The 19,500-nt window shown below is 36.4% G+C and overlaps 1 protein-coding gene across 28 annotated transcripts in view; it reads left to right on the plus strand.

Moving 5' to 3' along the window:
* The window catches only part of ABI2 (abl interactor 2), a 127,791-nt gene that overhangs the window by 64,027 nt on the left and 44,264 nt on the right, over positions 1–19,500 (plus strand). For all 28 annotated transcript variants that reach the window (XM_047720823.1, XM_047720822.1, XM_047720803.1 and 25 more), the window contains exon 2: positions 12,928–13,095. In XM_047720823.1, the coding sequence (XP_047576779.1) occupies positions 12,928–13,095 (168 nt within the window). The remainder of the gene's footprint in view (positions 1–12,927; positions 13,096–19,500) is intronic.

Genomic DNA, 19,500 nt, shown 5'->3' on the forward strand with positions numbered 1-19,500 from the left:
AAAAATTCTTGAGTGCAGAGAACATGGATTCATTCTGATATCCTACTGCATAGTAGGATTTGTGTCATGTAATATGTGTTCAGTGAATAAGAGTTTACTGAAACAAACTGATAGAATTAAATCATGGAGGGTCTGGAAGGAATTGTTTATTAGTTCTTTAGATGGGATAACATTTACTGAGAACTAAGCATCTATACTTTACCTAATCTGGTCATAGTTATAGTCAGAACAAAAATAATTATGTATTTTCTAGGTAGTGTAATATACTGGACTGGACTAGACAAGAGATTCAGTACTTGGAAGAGAAGGAAACAGACAATGGATTTCAAGGGTGTTATCTGTAGAGAAGAATTCTCTCCTGCATGTTTGCACTCATGCTCCCTAAATATTGTCATTCTCTTCCTGCTCCTCCCCATTATCTATACACTTATATATCTGCCAAATCTGTGATTTTATTTAGTAGAAGTAGAAAGGAAAGGTAAATAATGGTAGGAACCTAGTGGTAATGATAGTACAGTTTTGAGTTCCTCTAGAGGGTATAAAGTTCTTATTCTTTTTATCTCCATGTACCAATCACAGAACACCAAATTGAGAAGTAAGTTTAGGGGCGCCTGGGTGGCTCAGTGGGTTAAGCCTCTGCTTTCGGCTCGGTTCATGGTCCCAGGGTCCTGGGATCGAGCTCCGCATTGGGCTCTCTGCTCAGCAGGGAGGCTGCTTCTCCCTCTCCCATTGCTCACCTCTCTGTATACTTGTGATCTCTCTCTCTCTGTCAAATAAATAAATAAAGTCTTTAAAAAAGAAAAAGAAGTAAATTTAAATTTTCTTCTTAGGGGTATACAATAACCATGAATAGCCTGGATGGTGCTAAACCTTCCGGAAATCCAGGAAATAACCCTTATATCACTTCTTCTCTTATTCCACCTCCACTTCCATTGGGTGAGAGAAGTAATCATGATTCTCTGGAACCTTAGGGTAGATACAGTTCAATAAATAATATGTAACTTCTGTGTGTAATGAGATATGAAGATATGTAACGCATAGTACTTACTCTCGAAGGCTTATCAGTGTGGGAGTTTGTGTCAATGAAACATGCACATTATTATAAGATACATGCTATAAATCTGATAAAATGCTGTGGGAATTCTCAAAAATGATGAGTATCACAATGAGGGATGATTTCCTTGAAGAGGCAGGGGTAGGTTGGTGAAGTTGATGGGTTACCGATGAAGTAAATAAGGAAAGGCACAACAAAGGTAAGAAATCATGATCTGTGTTTTGAGAACCATAAATCTCATTAAACTGTAATCTAAGGTCCCAGGAGGGTTGAATGGGAGATAAATTCTAGGCCATATTAAGGGAGACTAGAAGTGATAGTAGAGGGGTTTATATAGAAGTACATAGGAGATAGCTGTAGGGGCTTTGGAACTGATTTAGGAAGATGCATCTTCAGGACAATCTTCAGATTGTAAGATACCACAGCTGACCCGGGAACTAGTATAAGTAGTACTAGCAAGATATAAGGAGGGCCTGGAGTAGAATGTAGGCAGTAGAATTGCAAGAATGTAAGGCACAGTTAGAATATAAGTATCTTAGCGGCTGTTAAGGTGTAGGATATAGAGTTGGAGTAATGATGTTGTGAACAGAATCAGGAAGAAGAGGTTTTGGGGAAGGTGATGAGTTAGCGGTACGTTGGGCTTTTACAATATGCAAGATGAAATGCCATGTAAACAAAAATATGGGTTTGGGAGAGATGTTTACAGCTTACTTTAGCTGTAAATAGATTTTAAAATTTGTGCTTGGAACTGATAGCTGAGGAAGGACTGAAGTTTCTCTTTAAGGAATGAAAGTACAGCAAGAAAAGTAGTTTGAAGACAGAATTTTTGGGAACATCTCCGTGTAGAAAGTAATTGGTATCATGAAGGGAAGTAAAGAGATAGCAAGGTGGGAAGGTTTAATCACAGCATAATATGGACCTGCCAGGAAGGTTGCGATTCTGTGTAAGAATCTGTCTTCATGGGACTTATTAGTATTTACCAGAACATACATTATGTTTTTCTATAAACCTATGATAATTTTTTTCTTATCTAAGTGATTTTTTTTTCAGTAACTTAATCTCATTTAAATAGGAATATTAAATAGCTGGGTTGAAGTGTCATACTGCCTTTAGTGCATGACCTATAACCATAATATAGTCAATAGTTAAATTTATAGCAAAAGTTGTATGTCACAAGTATTTACTTATCAGACCTTGCTGCTTAGGAACTGCAAAACAACTTCTATTAAATTGCTGTTGACTTTCTTTTACATGAAATAAAATATTTTATCTTCTTTTGTCATTAATAGGCTTCTAGGTTAAAGATAAAGTAGAAATTTTTCAGTTTTACTGAAATAGTATCTATCTACATTTATTCCAATCTATATTGAACATTTTATTGGGGGGGGGGTCTCAAACTTAGTAGATATGCTGCTGAAGCGAGCACAGAAATCTCAAGCTTAGAGTATCAGCTCTTCTTATACTAGGTTCTTATAAAACCTTAATATCCTTGGCTTGATTTATCCATAGTGTAGATGTGTAGGAACCTCTGTCCTTTAAAACTTCATTTTGAAGATAGAACAAAGAAAAAAACTTTGAGCCCAAAATAACTGTTTTAGTAAGCATACAGATGTAAAATACATTTCAGAAACATTTTAAAAAATTGTTCTGGAACCTTGTATGCCTTAAAAATTTTCCTTAGCATTGACTAGGACAGAACTCTTAATTTTCTATACTTTTATATTAATGCATGTGTTACAGTTAAAAAAAAAACTAATAGCTTTATTTTTTTCTGAAAAGGCAAGTAATACTTCCCTGAAGTAAAAAAAAAAAAAATTGGACCATATTAAAAATCTTTATTAAAAGACCTAAATAAATTGTATTGTCAATATTCAGAGAAAACTTACAATAACATTGTGGGGCTTATTTTTTTCTGACTTTTTTCTTGTGCTCATATTTACTTACACATAGGCACCTACAGAAGTAGGATGATTATGTTCAAGTTGCTTTGTAACCAGCCCTTTTGCACTTAATTATTTTGTAGGTGTATTTCCATTTCAGTAATACATAGCATTATTTTCATTACTATATGAAGTACTATATAAATGTATTGTTTATCAGTCTTGTGTTTTTTCTCTTTTGCCATTCACTGTGTCAGTGAACACCCTCGTCTCTGCCTTCTTTCATATTTGATTATTTTTCTAAGATAGATTTAGAACTACAAGTGTAATGGAATTTATATACGCTTAGACCATTGGAATAGAGGTATGTTTTTAGGGTAAGTTATGGCCTGATGAAGGCGGAGAATATTGGTTCATAGTGTCAGGCTCAGGTGTGTCAGCTTACTGTTAGTTGATCATGTACTAAAGTGGTTCTAGGATTACTATATTGATGGGATTGAGGAGTAGCTATGTATTTGAAAATGAATGTTCTTAATATTCAAATTGAGTGATGGAGGATCTGATAGAGAAGATGGTGAATATGGCTTTGCTCTCAAATATGCCCGTTGGAAATAGGTTGGGGTAGAATTAATGGCTAAGTAAAAATTATGGGTTTCTGAATAAGTTCTTATTCCATTGTTATAATCTCATGATTTAGAAGCCAAGACAGAATAAGCTTTCTACAGATTAAAAAGAAAAAATATAGATGGTTGTTCATATAGAGAGTTGTAGATATATGGGGTGTTTATCCCATGAAAAAAATTAACTCATGTCCCCATTGTGAGCCAGTTTTGATTCTTAGTGCAAAGTAATAAAGATGTGAAAGTTTCCTGACATTGGTATTTGAAGATTAATAGGAAATAGAGTTCTTTTTACACACTTACTTAAGATTTGGCTTCAGATGGTTTACCTTATTAAAAATATAATACAGGTAATCTGTGGGGATTATTTTTCTGAATCAGCTGTGTATTTATATTAATCCAGTTTTTTTTTTCTTGGTTAAAAATCTGTCTAGGCATTTGACATAATTGACATTGTTTTCAACCTGCCATTTTCCTCATAGCACCTATCATAGTCTCCTTTTTTTCTTAAAGCAAGTTGAATTTTTTTTTAAAGATTTTTATTTATTTGACAGGGAGAGAGACAGAAAGAGAGGGAACATAAGCAGAGGGAGTGGGAGAGGGAGAAGCAGGCTTCCCTTGGAGCAGGGAGCCCTGTGTGGGGCCCGATCTCAGGACCCTGGGATCATGACCTGAACTGAAGACTGATGCTTAACGACTGAGCCACCCAGGTGCCCCTAGCATATATTCTTATTTCACTGTACTTTTTTGTTTTTACTCATCTTGTTTAATTCGTGTGAATTTTCTCCCATAATAGATCCTTGAGAGCAGATACAATGTTTTAAAATTCCTCAGCTCTGAGCAGAGTGTCTTATATATAGGGTAAATATGTTGCATTGAACTTTTTTTTTTTTTTTTGGTCAACAGTGGCCACACAGCTCTCTTTCATTGTAGCATTCATACTCAGCATTTACTTCTATAGGTCAGTTTTTGTTATTTTTGTTTCACAGTTTATGAGAACCAGATTTTTGGCTCTTCTATTTAAATATTTACTTATTTATTTATTTGAGAGAGGGATAAAGAGAGCCTGTGAAAGCAGGAGAGCCTGAGTTGCGGGGAGGGCCAGAGGGAGAGACTCTTCAAGCAAACTCCCTGTGGAGTGCAGAGCCTGACAGTGGGCTCAGTCTTATGAGCCCATGAGATCATGAGCTGAGCAGGGACCAGAAGCTGCACACCCTACTGACTGAGACACCCAGGTGCCCCAAGATTTTTGCCTCTTCTATTAATGAAAATAGTTGCTAACTTGTCTGTGAATTTTGTGTAAGAATGAGTATCACAGATTAATGAATTATTTCTACTTCATTGAATGTAATCTTACTCTGTGGGACCAAGAAAAAAGTATTTATCTCCCTTACTCTGCATGTGTTCTGGAGCTATTACCTTAATGTTTACAGGACTGTATTTGCATCCTTTTTTTTACATTTACATATGAATTGACATAGTGTTTTTTGTTTTTTTTTTTTAAGATTTTACCCATTTTAGTGATAGCACAAGCTATGGGAGGAACAGAGGAAGAGGGAGAGAAAATTCTAAGCTGGCTCCACGCCCAGAGGTGGTGCTTGGTACAGGGCTCCATCTCAGGATCTAGAGTTCATGACCTGAGCTGAAATTAAGAGTTGGCCATTTAACTGACTGAGCCACCCAGGCACCCCCGGCCTGATATCATAATTCTTAGGCTTGAGTAAAGGACAAGTCTGCTTATGGACAGACCTCCCCCACCTTTTTAAAAAGATTTATTTATTTGAGAGAGAGCTTGGTGAGGGAGGAGAGGCCAGGGAAGAGGGAGAGGGACTCTCAAGCAGACTCTACAACAAGAGTGCAGCGCGAGGGGCTCCATTCCACGACCCTGAGATATGACCCCAGTGGAAACCAAGAGTTGGAGGCTCAACTGACTGAGCAACGTAGGCATCCCAAGGACAGACCCTTTTATATGGAAAGAAAAAAATCTGACTTCTTGTGTTAACTTATTTTGAAAAATACATTTAATTTTTATGCTAATGTTATTTAATGATCAAACATAAAATTAGATATAAACCACTTACAGCTCTCTTGTAACAATTATAAATATGTAGCAGATTTATAAACAAACAAAACTACTAAATGAATAAAAATAAGTCAGAAACAGTAATGTCCTGGGTGATACTTTGCAAAAACTCTGTTGTCCTTGAAATTTAATTATGGTGGTAGGTTTTTTTTTTTAAGATTTATTTTTTATTTATTGGACAGAGAGAGAGATCACCAGTAGGCAGAGAGGCAGGCAGAGAGAGCGGCGGAAGCAGGCTTCCTGCCGAGCAGAAAGCCCGATGCGGGGCTCAATCCCAGGACCCTGAGATCATGACCCGAGCCGAAGGCAGAGGCTTAACCCACTGAGCCACTCAGGCGCCCCAAATATGGTGGTAGGTTTACTGGTTGTTTTGTTTATGATGAACTTGCCCTATGGTGGTTTCTTGGGATGAATTACATCTTCAAATTCTTTAAGCAATCGCAGACTCTATAAAAAAAACTTTTGGGTCGTCTGGGTGGCTCAGGAGGTAAGTGTCTGCCTTTGGCTCAGGTCATGATTCCAGGGTCCTGGGATCGAGCCCTGCATCAGGCTCTCTGTTCAGTGGGAAGCCTGCTCTCTCTCCCCCACGTCCCCTGCTTACGTTCCCTCTCACTGTGTCTCTGTCAAATAAATAACAATCTAAAAAAAAAAACAAAACACTTTAATTTGTACAGCAAGTGTAATGTATACTTGGTCATCATTTGGTGTGAGTGCATTATGTATATATTAAGTTTGCCTCTTTTATCTCATTAATTTACTTTATAATTATAGTAGGATAACTTGCGCCTAACATAATTGAATCTCAAAGCAGTGCTGAATTTGCTTTTTCTCTTAGTTATTTGGTAATTTATATTATGTAATGTTAATGTGTGAATTTTAAAATTTTGTAAATAGATTATTATGAAGATTAAAACACTATAAAAATTTATTAAAGAGAATATCCATGAACTTCCATTTGGGAATGAGTGATTTAGTATCACTCATAATTCTTGAAAAGATACAATCTGATACATTAAAAATCCTACAATCTGTGGCTCTTGTTTGAATAATCTGTTTAGGCATAGTGTGAAAAATTTTGGCAAACGTTAGCTAGAATAGAAGAGTTGGAATATTGTTATCTTTATAGGGTATCCTTGTTAAATTCTTAAAAATAAATTTCAGTTTATGGTGTAATTTATAAGCATAATTCTAATTTTAAGTAAATATTGTAAGTTTAATGACAGTATAATCTTTACATCTTCAAATAAAGTTTATTTTTAATTTTAGGGGCTCCTGGGTGGCTCATATAGTTAAGCATCTAATTTCAGCTCAGGTCATGATCTTAGGGTCCTGGAATCAAGCCCTGTGTCCAGCTCCATACTCAGCAGGGAATCTGCTTCTCTCTCTCTCCCTCTCCCTCTTCCCCTCCCTCTGCTCCTGTGCTTGCTTGCTTGCTTGCTTGCTTTCTCTCAAATAAATAAAATCGTAAAAAATAAGTTTTAGGGGCACCTGGGTGGCTCAGTTGGTTAAGCGACTGCCTTTGGCTCAGGTCGTGATCCTGGAGTCCTGGGATCGAGTCCCACATCGGGCTCCCTGCTTCTCCCGCTGACCTCTCTCCTCTCATGCTTTCTCTCTCTCTCAAATAAATAAATAAAATCTTTAAAAAATAATAAGTTTTAAATTTTAATTCTAGTATAGTTAACATGTAGTGTTGTATTAGTTTCAGGTGTAGGGATTCAGCAGTTCTCTCTCTACATTGCTCAGTGCTCATCGCAAGTGCACTCTCCGTCCCCTCGTCTATTTCACCATCCCCCAGCCCGCCTCCACGAGGTAGGCATCAGTTCATTCTCTGTAGTAAGCATCTGTTTCAATTTATACATCTTTTGTTTGCATCAACATTTGTGAAATTTGACATAGATATGCCTGTCTTGAAAGTAGCTGATAACAGAATCCTGGAATGTATGTTTGTATGTTTGCTTTTAAGACTATTTTTTTAGGGGCGCCTGGGTGGCTCAGTGGGTTAAAGCCTCTGCCTTTGGCTCAGGTCATGATCTCAGGGTCCTGGGATCGAGTCCCGCATCGGGCTCTCTGCTCTGCAGGGAGCCTGCTTCCCTTCCTCTTTCTGCCTGCCTCTCTGCCTACTTGTAATCTCTCTCTGTCAAATAAATAAATAAAATATTTAAAAAAAAGACTTTTTTTAGAGCAGTTTTAGATCCACAGCAAAATTGAGAGGAAGCTACAGAGATTTCAATACCACCCTCTCCCACCAGATTGGTACATTTCAGTTGAACCTATGCTGACACATCATTATTACCCACCCAAAGTCCATACTTTACTTTAGGGTTCACTTGTGTTTTATATTTTGTGGATTTTGACAAATATATAATGACACGTATCTGTTACAGTATCATACAGAGTATTTTCACTGCTCTAAAAATTTCCTGTGTTCCACCTATTCATCCCTCCCCTCACCAGCCGCTGAAGACCACTGATCTTGTACTATCTTCATAGTCTTGCCTTTTTTGGAATGTCATATTATTGGAATCATACAGTATGTAGCCTTTTCAGATTCATCTTTTTTTTTTTTAAGATTTTATTTATTTATTTGTTAGATAGAGTACAGGCAGGCAGAGTGGCAGGTAGAGGCAGAGGGAGAAGCAGGCTCCCTGCAGAGCAATTGATGTGGGACTCAATCCCAGGACCCTGGAATCATGACCTGAGCCGAAGGCAGCCGCTTAACTGACTAAGCCACCAGACATCCCCAGATTCATCTTTTTTCATTTAGTAATATGCATGTACAGTTCCTCCATGTCTTTTCATGGCTTGATAAGTCATTTCTTTTTAGTTCTTGAGTAGTTTTCCATTGTATGATATACCACAGTTTTTACTCATTTAATCTACTGAAGGACAGACTCGATTGTTTCCAAGTTTTGGCTGTTATGAATAGAGCTACTGTAAATATTCATGTATAGGTTTTGTGTACCCAGAAGTTTCCATCTCCTTTGGGTAAATACCAAGGAGCTGGATTACTGGATCATCTGGTAAGAGTATCTTTAGTTTTGTAGGAAACCACCAACTGTCTTCCAAAGTGGCTGTACCAATTTTGCATTTGGCATATGACATGCAGCATCTTTTCATGTGCTTATTTCTCGGTCTGTATATCTTCTATGATGAGGTGTTTGTGAATGTCTTTGGCTCATATTTTAATGAAAATTTTTTCCTGTTGTTGATTTTTAAGAGTTGTTTATATTTTTTGGGTAACAGTACTTTGTCAGATGTGTCTTCTGTAGATATTTTCTTCCAGTCTGTGGCTTGTCTTATTTTTCCTGAATATTTCTCTTGACATTGTCTTTTGTAGAGTAGAAGTTTTTAATTTTAATGAAATCTAGCCTATGAATTATTTCTTTCATGGATCATGGCTTTGATTTTGTATCTAAAAAGTTATTGCCATACCCAAGGTCACCCAGATATGGGTGTTATGTTCTAGGAGTTTCTCCTTTGTTGTGTTCTAGGAGTTTCATGATTTTCCAGTTTACTTTTATGTCTGTAATCCATTTTGAGTTAGTTTTTGTGAAGAGTATAAACTCTGTATCTAGAGTCTTTTCTTTCTTTCTTTTCTTTTTTTCTTTCTTTCTTTTCTTTTTTTTTGTATTTAGATATCCAGCACAATTTGTTGAAAAGACTATCTTTGCTCTATTGCATTGCCTTTGTTCCTTTGTGAAAGATCAATTGGCTATATTTATGTGGGTCTATTTCTTGGCTCTCTGTTTTGTTCCGTGGAACTTTTTTGTCCATTCTTTCACCAGTACCATACTGTCTTGATTACTATAGCTATAGAGTAAATCTTGAACTTGAGTAGTGTTCGTCTTCCAACTTTGTTGTTCTCTAATATTGTATTGCCTATTCTGTCTTTTGCCTCCCTTTATACATTTTAGAATCTGTTGATAAACATAAAATAATTTGCTGGTATTTTGGTTGGGATTGCATTGACTCTATATTTCAGTTTGGGAAGAATGGACAGCTTGACAATATTGAGTCTTCCAACCCATACATAGACTCTTTTTCCATTTACTGAGTTCTGTGATTCTGTTCATCAGAATTTTGCCGTGTTCCTCATATAGATCTTGCACATATTTAAAAAATTTTTTCTAAAGATTTTATTTATTGAGAGAGAGAGCATGCAAGAGCATGATGGGTGGGGGTGGAGAGGGAGAGGCAGGAGCAGACTCCCTGCTGAACAAGGAGCCCAGCGTGGGCCTCAGTCCTAGGACCCTGGGACCATGACCCACGCCAAAGGCAAACAACTAACTGAGCTACCCAGGTGCCCCAGTCTTTTTTTTTTTTTTTAAAGATTTTATTTATTTATTTATTTGAGAGAAAGAGAGCGCGCATGCATGAGGGGGAGAGGTCAGAGGGAGAAGCATACTCCCTGGGAGTATCAGGCTGGGAACCTGATGTGGGACTCGATCCAGGGACTCCGGGATCATGAACCGAGCCGAAGGCAGTTGCTTAACCAACTGAGCCACCCAGGCGCCCCAAGGTGCCCCAGTCTTGCACATATTTTATTAGATATATACTTACATGTTTTATATTTTTTGTTATTAATATAAATTATATTGTGTTTTTAATGTTAAATTCCACTTGTTCACTGCTGGAAAGCAATTGACTTTTGTCTGTTAACCTTGTATCCTGCCATCTTATTGTAATGTCTTATTAGGTCCAAGAGGTTTTTTCTCAGTTCTTTTGGATTTCTATAGTGATCATATCACCTGTGTCCTCTCCTCTCAAGGGTTCCAGGAATATTTTTTTCTTTTAATACATAAGAAACTGTATAGTTTTATTAAATAAAATATATTAAGTCCATACATAGTCCAAATAAAGCACTTCAAAATCCACTATGTGCTCCCTGGTCAAAAGACAGATTATAAGCAATCAAGAAGCATTCTTGTTCTTCTCATATAATGACCAGAGAGTTGTATTTTCTTTGGTTTTCTAGACTGAGGCAAATTATTTAGTAAACGTGGATATAAAATAAATGTATACCCTTTTAGGAAAGAGTTAGCTATACTTTGATATCTGAAGTTTTCTGTTTGTTTGTTTCAATCTCATCAGCTGATATTTAGGACTTCTATATATTCATGACTTTGTGACATAATTGCCATTAGGAAGATACATCAGGATTTTAATGGATTGCCAACTTTTTTTCCTAAAGATTGATATGTTTATAGCAATATGTTTATAAAATTCAGAGTGTTCCTTTGTGTTACTTCAGTGATGCCTTGAATACATACTTTATGTTGATTTATATCAGTGTTATGTCAGCCACAAACAGCATCTCTATTTAGGTTTTCTTCATACATTTTACATTTCAGGGTCCTCAATCTTCCAAAGAAAAGTAGATACACACAAAGCCTATTTAAAAAGGGTCTTTCATATCTTTGATGCAGATCAATCAGCTCTGTGATTTCACACATAGACTAGGAACAAAAGTGGAGCATGAAATGATAATATTTGCTTTTCAGAAAATCTCAGATACCATGAATATAAAAAAGGGTGCATTGGAAATAATTATATCTACCCAAATATCTGTCCTCTTGATCCTTTGAAGAAGTATATTGTCAAATAAATTGTTTCAGTTCTGAATTATTCTCTATAGTGAATACTCTGATTTAGAGTAATATCTGAAAAGAATTAATGACTTGCTGCTTTTACTATGAATTCAAGAAAAGTCGTTGATTTTTTCGTTGTGTTGAGCTTTTCACTTGTTAGGATGGAATGGTGACTTCTAAGCTCCTTAAACGCACAACCAGAATCTAGAAGTCTTTATCGTGTTTTCTGAGAAGTATTTATCTTCAGCCAAATTTGGTTTCAACTCTGTTGTTAATTCAAGTATTGAAGAGAGTGAAATTACTACGGATTAGAAAAGAATAGAAAAGAAAAAAACCTAATATAGTTATCCTTAACTCTTTGCACGTTAAACTGGGTATGATTTGATTATTTTGTTGACTGCTGCTGCTTCAAAAGAATTTTGCTCTCCCTGGAAAAACATATATGGGATTGTTAATTTTGATTCCTTTATTGTATAGGAGAGAAGAGTGGAACATGGTGGACTTTGAACAGTTAATGACCACTCAAAGAGATAATGACAGTTGTTACATAGAAGGATTTGTAGTTTTAGAAAGTGGTTTTACATTCATTATCTTATTTGGTGTTCACACTACTTAGAATGGTTGATATGGAGGTTTATTTCCTCTGCTTTGTAACTGAGGAAATTGAGAAACTGTTACTCTTGTCCAAACTGATGTGTTGTAGTAAATAGTAGAGCCTACATGAAGATAAAAGATTTCTGATTCAGAGGCTTGTGTGCTTTCTACTGAACCACAGTCTTTATCCAGTACTGGCACAGTAAGATGGTGTCCTGCATTTAGCAGCATAGAATATATATCTGTACCATTGTTTTGCCTTGGGGCCTTGGAAATGATGAATTAACCACTTTTTACCGTGCACTCTGTTTTCATACTTAGTAATTTATGTCTTACAGAGTTGTGACACTTAAAATGCTTGAGAAGAAAGATTTCTTTGATTATTTTATTTAAAAAAAAAGATTTATTTTATTTATTAGCATTGGAGAAGAAGGTTGAGGTGGGGAGAGAGAGGATCTCAAGCAGACTGTGCACTGAGTATGGTGCCCAATGTGGGGCTTGACCCCATGACCCTGAGACCATGATCCAAGCCAAAATCAAGAGTAGGATGCCCAACTGACTGAGCCACCCTGGTGCCCCTTTAATTATTTTTATTTTAATTTCTCATTATTTACAGCATTGTACCCATTTTTGTTTACTTTGTTATTTTTACTTTTCATTATCATAATTGTTTTGTAATTATTATTACCTTAATGAGATATTACATTATAGACAGATTTCATACTTAGAGGGGAAGGAAAGAACAAATTCAGGAAAGTAGGAAAATGGATGCCAGAATTTATATATTCAAATCAGTGCTACCTTTCCAAACAGTAATCTTGAGAAGCTATATACTGCTGCCATTGCTCAAAATATCCAGTGGATCTCATTTTTAAAATAATGGGTATAGGATTTTATTTGCATCTATACAAAGAGGTACATATTCAACATGAAAATGTTAGTCAACTCATTCAGTACTTGTTGGGTTTACATGATAATGATAATTAACATTCAGAACCTTTTTAACTAGGGTGTATAGATTTGGAAACAATGGTTTTGGTGAGTATTTTTGTAGAGTAGATTGATAGAATGGATTATCTTAAAATTAATGATTTTTTTTCCCCCTTAGTCAGCAGATAAGCAGCGAGCTCTAGAAGAAACCAAAGCCTACACCACCCAGTCCTTAGCAAGTGTTGCCTATCTGATAAATACCTTGGCCAACAATGTCCTACAGATGCTGGATATTCAGGCATCCCAGCTGCGAAGGATGGAATCTTCAATCAATCATATTTCTCAAGTGAGACAACACTGTTTTTCTATTTTGCCTCTGTGGAACCTTGTTAAACATAAGCTATCTGTATCATGCTGGCAGCCTTTACTGTGTGATTTACTCACACATATGATTTGGAAAATACAAATTCAGTATCACGTTGTTTTTTATTCTTTTTGTGGAGTTATTATCTTCTCTGTGATTTTGACAGGGAAGAAGATTTTAATGGTTTCTATTAAAATTCAGTAGTCCTATGAAAATAATCAGCATTGAGGTAAAAATCTGTCTGGTTTCTTCCAACTTTTACCAGATTTCATGTTTCTTTATCTTTCTTAAAAGACATTAATATGATAGCCTTATCAATTCTTTAATTTTTTTTTCTCTTGGTAGGATTTTTGTGCTCACTTCGGCAGCACATATGCTCCTGGTAGGATTTTTGTTTACCAGGATGGTACCATACCTACATAATGGACATATTAACCTAAGTGAACTTATGAAATTATCCTTATATAAAACTTAAAAAAAAATTAATGTTATACTTTTTCCATTTTAAAATATGTTCTCATAATATATAGAAACAATAAAATGGAAAAAAAAACCTTTTTCTACTGTTCAAACTTTTCACCTTTACTACTTTGCTTTAGTTTGTTCCAATATTTTTTTCTTATAGTTTTTAAAATGTAGCTGTGATTGTATTATGTATAGAATTTGGATTTTACTCTTTTAACTTTCTATGATAACAGATATCTTCCCATGATTATCAGACATCTTCCCATGGTGTTAAAAGCTCTTCATAAACATTTTCAATGGCTGCATTATGTTGCATGTATATGTCATTACTTTCATATCCATTTTTGTATTTTGGAGCCATTTAAATACTTCACTGAAAAGCGAATTTGTAATTGCAAAATGAATTTTAAAAAACATTAAAAAGATAAAGTTTTGATCTGCCTGCTTCTCTTTGATGAGATCTTTGGGATTTTCTAGTTCAGCACTGTTCTTTGAGTGACTTGATATAGTATTCATTTATTTTGAAGATTACTTATTTATTTATTTGTCAGAGAGAGTACAAACAGGGAGTCGCAGGCAGAGGGAGAAGCAGGCTCCCTGCTGAGCAAGGAGCCACATGTGGGGACTTGATCCCAGGATCCTGGAATCATGACTTGAGCTGAAGGCAGAAGCTTAACTGACTGAGCCACCCAGGCGTCCCTTGATGTAGTATTCAACACTCTTTTATAACTAAATGATTAGAACTCTTCTGGAATAACAAGTTTTAAGATGTGCATTATAAAAAAGGACATTATATTTTCTTTTTGTTTATCTTAAGAGTTTAGGACTCTTCTGAAATTGACTAATAAACAATTTTTCAAAGTCTGAAAATTAACTTGTATAATTAAATAAAATATAGTCCAGATAATCAAATCAGATACTCATATTATTTCTGTTACTTGAAAGTTCCTTCAGACTAATTTAGAGGGATTTGTTGTTATTTAATACTAAATTTAATCTTAAATATGAATTTACTACTGTAACATTTTCTTTATATTCCGTATAACCTTTTATTTATTTATTTTTTTTAAGATTTTATTTATTTGACAGAGAGGATGAGAGAGCACAAGCAGGGATAGTGGCAGGCAGAGGGAGAAGCAGGCTCCCTGCTGAGCAAAGAGCCAGATGGGGTACTTGATTCCAGGCCCCTGGGATCATGACCTGAGCCAAAGGCAGCCACTTAACCAACTGAGTCACCCAGGAACCCCTAAACACTTTTTTTTTTTTTTTAAAGATTTTATTTATTTGAGAGAGAGAGGGAGAGAAAGCACGGGAGTGAGGTCAGAGGGAGAAGCAGACTCCCAACTGAGCAGAGAGCCTGATCTGGGGCTCCATCCCAGGATCCTGAAGCTGAAGGCAGACGCTTAACAGCCTGAGTCACCCAGGTGCCCCTACACTTTTTTTTTTTTTTTTTTAAAGTAGGCTCCTTGCCCAGTGTGAGCTCAGTGCAGGGCTTTGAACTCATGAACCTGATCAAGACCTGAGCTGAGATCAAGAGTTAGAGGTTTAATTGACTGAGCCACCCAGATGCCGCCCCCATTTAAACTCCTGTAGACTGGGGAGCCTGGGTGGCTCAGTGGGTTAAGCTGCTGCCTTCAGCTCGGGTCATGATCTCAGGGTCCTGGGATCGAGTCCCGCATCGGGCTCTCTGCTCAGCCGGGAGCCTGCTTCCCTCTCTCACTCTCTCTCTCTGCCTGCCTCTCTGTCTGCTTGTGATCTCTCTCTGTCAAATAAATAAATAAATAAAAATCTTTAAAAAAAAAAAAAAATAAATAAACTCCTGTAGACTGTATGATTTGCTGCTTGTCGCAGTGCTGTGTCTCTTAAAGTAAAAAACAAACAAAACCCCAAAAGAATTGATGAGGTTGTTGTTTTTGTTGTTTTGTTTTTTTTGAATTGGTGAGTTTTAATGAATGAGATGTACATTTTATTCTGCAGAGACCCCTTGGAGGAAACAATAATGATGAAATAGATGAACTTAGTTTTCTATAGGAGGAATGTTGACAAATTGCTAATCTGATAGAGAATTTTGAAGTTTGAAAGTCTTAAAATTTTTGCGTGTTTGAAGTCTTAGTAAAGGACCTAAAAAAGAAAGAAGAAAAGTGCGAATACAGAAGAAAAATGAACATATTAGAGTTCCTAAAGAGGATGAACAGCTTGTTATTTGTAAGAGAAAATGGGAGTGATTGTGAAGGTAGTAGACAGTAAGCAAATGACAGTGAAAGGTAATCATCTATTTTTTACGTAATCTCCATATGCAGTGTGTGGCATGGTCCAACTCATGACCCTGAGGTCAAGAGTCGGATGCTCTCCTGACTGAGCCGTCCAGGCTCTGCAATAGTCATCTGTTTTTTGATAATTCTGTACTACTTTGGTAGAGAAGGTAGCAGTCTTGAGGAGAAAGGTGAGTAAGTCCACCTTAAGTTGTAATTATCATGTATTCATTAATGAGGACATTTTATTTTTATTTATTTATTTTTTTAAAGATTTTATTTATTTATTTGACAGCGAGAGATCACAAGTAGACGGAGAGGCAGGCAGAGAGAGAGAGAGAGAGAGAGAGAGAGGAAGCAGGCTCCCTGCTGAGCAGAGAGCCCGATGCGGGACTCGATCCCAGGACCCCGAGATCATGACCTGAGCCGAAGGCAGCGGCTTAACCCACTGAGCCACCCAGGCGCCCAGGACATTTTATTTTTGAGCAGCACGTAAATCTGCATATAATGAGTAGGTCTAATTAGTATGGTCTTTTAAAATATTTTAATGGAATGAGTGAAAAATGGGAAGGGTAAGTGGATAGAGATTTAGAAGATCAGAAATAACAGGGGCCTGAGTCAGAGCCCTGAATATGTTGAATCTTCTTTTTTACAATTATTTATTTATTTATTTATTTATATTTTTATTTGTTTTGAATCATCTTCATTTGGAGTTGAACAGTCCCTGGATGGGTGAGGTTATCTGCAGCTTTTTTGTATAGACCTGTTAAGTCTATACAAAATAGTATGTTGAGTGAGAGGTTGAATAAGAGAAATGGGGTGATGGAGGCTATATCTAAGAAATCAGTAAATTTTTAAAAATTACATATTTTTTATTATTTGCTTTAAGGATTGAAATATTTTTCAGCTATGTTTAATATATAGGTAGAGTCCTTTGTTTTAAAAGTTAAATGAGGGGCGCCTGGGTGGCTCAGTGGGCTAAGCCTCTGCCTTCTGCTCAGGTCATGAACTCGGGGTCCTGGGATCGAACCCCGTGTCCGGCTCTCTGCTTAGCGGGGAGCCTCCTTCCCCCCTTTCTCTCTGCCTGCCTCTCTGCCTATTTGTGATCTCTCTTTCTCGGTCAAATAAATAAATAAAATCTTTTTTAAAAAGTCAAATGAATTTGAACTGAAAAATTATATTATGAGAAAACGTTTTCTGTTTACAAAGCAAATACTCAGTAAATACTCTAAGTACAAGGATTGGCAAGCTTTTTCTGTGAAGTCAATATTTTAGGTTTTGTGGGCCAGATATGTGGTATCAGTCTCATATTCTCTCTGTGTGTATTTTTTTTTTAAGATTTTATTTATTTATTTGACAGAGACCGCGAGAGTGGGAACACAAGGATGGGGAGTGGGAGAGGGAGAATCAGGCCTCCTGCCAAGCAGGGAGCCTAATGCGGGGCTCGATCCCAGGACCCTGGGATCATGACCTGAACCGAAGGCAGCTGCTTAACAGCTGCACCACCCAGGCACCACCCAGACACACACCCCTGTGTGTATGTTTTTAAACAACTATTTAAAAATGTAAAAAGCTATTTTTAGCTGGTGATAAAAAAGCAGTCAGGGCAGATTTGACTTGTAAGCTATAGCTTGCAAGCCCTTGTTTTAAAATACTGTTTTTTTTTTTTCCAAATGTTTGATACTTACATTTTTTATTATTCTTATGCTTTATTAAAAATATTATATTTTTAGAGGGAGCCAGGAAATTCTTACAAATATCTTGAGACTAGATTTTTTTTTTTTTTTTTTTGAATTTGAGCAAAAATATTAGGTTTTGAGAATTTGGAGAGAAGCAAAGAAAGGGAGGTTCAGTCAGGTCAAAGACAAGATTACATGTTTATTGGATTGATTGGTCCAGAGTTATTCTGTAAGGGTTGTCTTGGTAGGCTGGTTGACAACTAGGAGATAACAGATCTCTGAGGTATTTTATTTCTTTCCTTAGTGTAGTATCTTTTTCCTGTCTCCTCGGTAAGAACTTTCTTACTTTGTAGCCTCCTGTGAACTAGCTCTTTTCTCCATAGGTTTGGGAATGGGGAAGGTCAGGGATCGAGTTTTTATTTTGGTTCTTCTGCTGACTTGCCTGACATTTGGCCAACTTGAACTTCAGTTTTCTCATCTGTAAAATGGTAGGACTGGTTAGATGATTTCTGAGCTATCTTCCATTTTGAATTCTTTTTTCTTTTGAGATTCTCACAAATGAATTTTTGTTTTTTTTCTTTCTGTTCTGCCGACTTTGCTGTGTACCTCAATCTGTGCCCCATTGACCTCAACCTTCTATTACTCTGATGTAACAATTATTTCCTAAATTATTCTGAATTAGAATCTGAGGATGGGAATTCCATTGACTCTACCAATTATGTATCCTGAAGATGTGTTAGGAACATACATAGTTGTTTTGTTTTCAACACAACAGAGTAATAACTCCTTCTCTAAATATCAAACAGGATAGAATACAACTATTTAGTGACAGACGTTTTTTGTAGTAAATGATAATATAGCATTAAGTAGTATACTAATTTATACCACACTCACCATCAGAAGTATTAGGATAGGTTCTTGATGTGGACTACCTTAGGTATTTTAAGGATGGCAATTTTATTATTTTTATTATTATTATTTTAATTTTTAAGTAATCCCTTACACCCATTGTGGGGGTCGCACTTACAATCCTGAGATCATGCTCCACTGAGTGAGCCAGCCAGCTGCCCCAAGAATGGCAGATTTTGTTTTAAAGATGTATTTTTTTTTACTTTTATTTTTATTATTTTTATTTTTATTTTTTTAAAAGATTTTATTTATTTGACAGAGATCACAAGTAGGCAGAGAGAGGGGAGGGGAAGCAGGCTCCCCACTGAGAGAGCCCAATGTGGTCCTGGGATCAGGGCCTGAGCCGAAGGCAGAGGCTTTAACTCACTGAGCCACCCAGGCACCCCCAAAATTCAATTTTAAATTAAGGAAATTGTACTAAAGTTTATCAGTATGTAATTATGCATAAAAAATAGGATTTATACAGTTCTTAAATTAACTTCTTTTTTTTTTTTTAAGATTTTATTTATTTATTTGACAGGGAGAGATCACAAGCAGGCAGAGAGGCAGGCAGAGAGAGAGGAGGAAGCGGGCTCCCCGCTGAGCAGAGATCCTGATGCGGGGCTCGATCCCAGAACCCTGGGATCATGACCCGGGCCGAAGGCAGAGGCTTTAACCCACTGAGCCACCCAGGCGCCCCTTAAATTAACTTCTTATGTATAGTTTATATATTTTATTAAAAAATGAATAACTGAAAATTACCATTTAGTAGTAACTAATTTGTTTTATGGGACATGAATAATTTAAAGCATATTTGTCATTTAAATAATTAAATACTTATTTGAAACAGTAACTTACTAATAAAAAATGGAAACATTTGAAAACACTCAACTTAGTTGAATTAATCCATTGTAGCTGTTTGCAGATGTTTTCCTACACTGATGGTCTGTGGTCTGAGGTACTTGTGCAGTACAGTCACCTCTCAATTATCTGTGTTAATGGGACACAACAGCGCATGGATAATCCTAAAACAAAGTACTTGATAGAGTACCTTCTCGATATCTGTTGTGGCCTGTATGTGTTTGGATCCATGAAGGAGATGT

This window comes from Lutra lutra, chromosome 3 (assembly GCF_902655055.1).
Source record: "Lutra lutra chromosome 3, mLutLut1.2, whole genome shotgun sequence".
Classification (NCBI taxonomy): domain Eukaryota; kingdom Metazoa; phylum Chordata; class Mammalia; order Carnivora; family Mustelidae; genus Lutra; species Lutra lutra.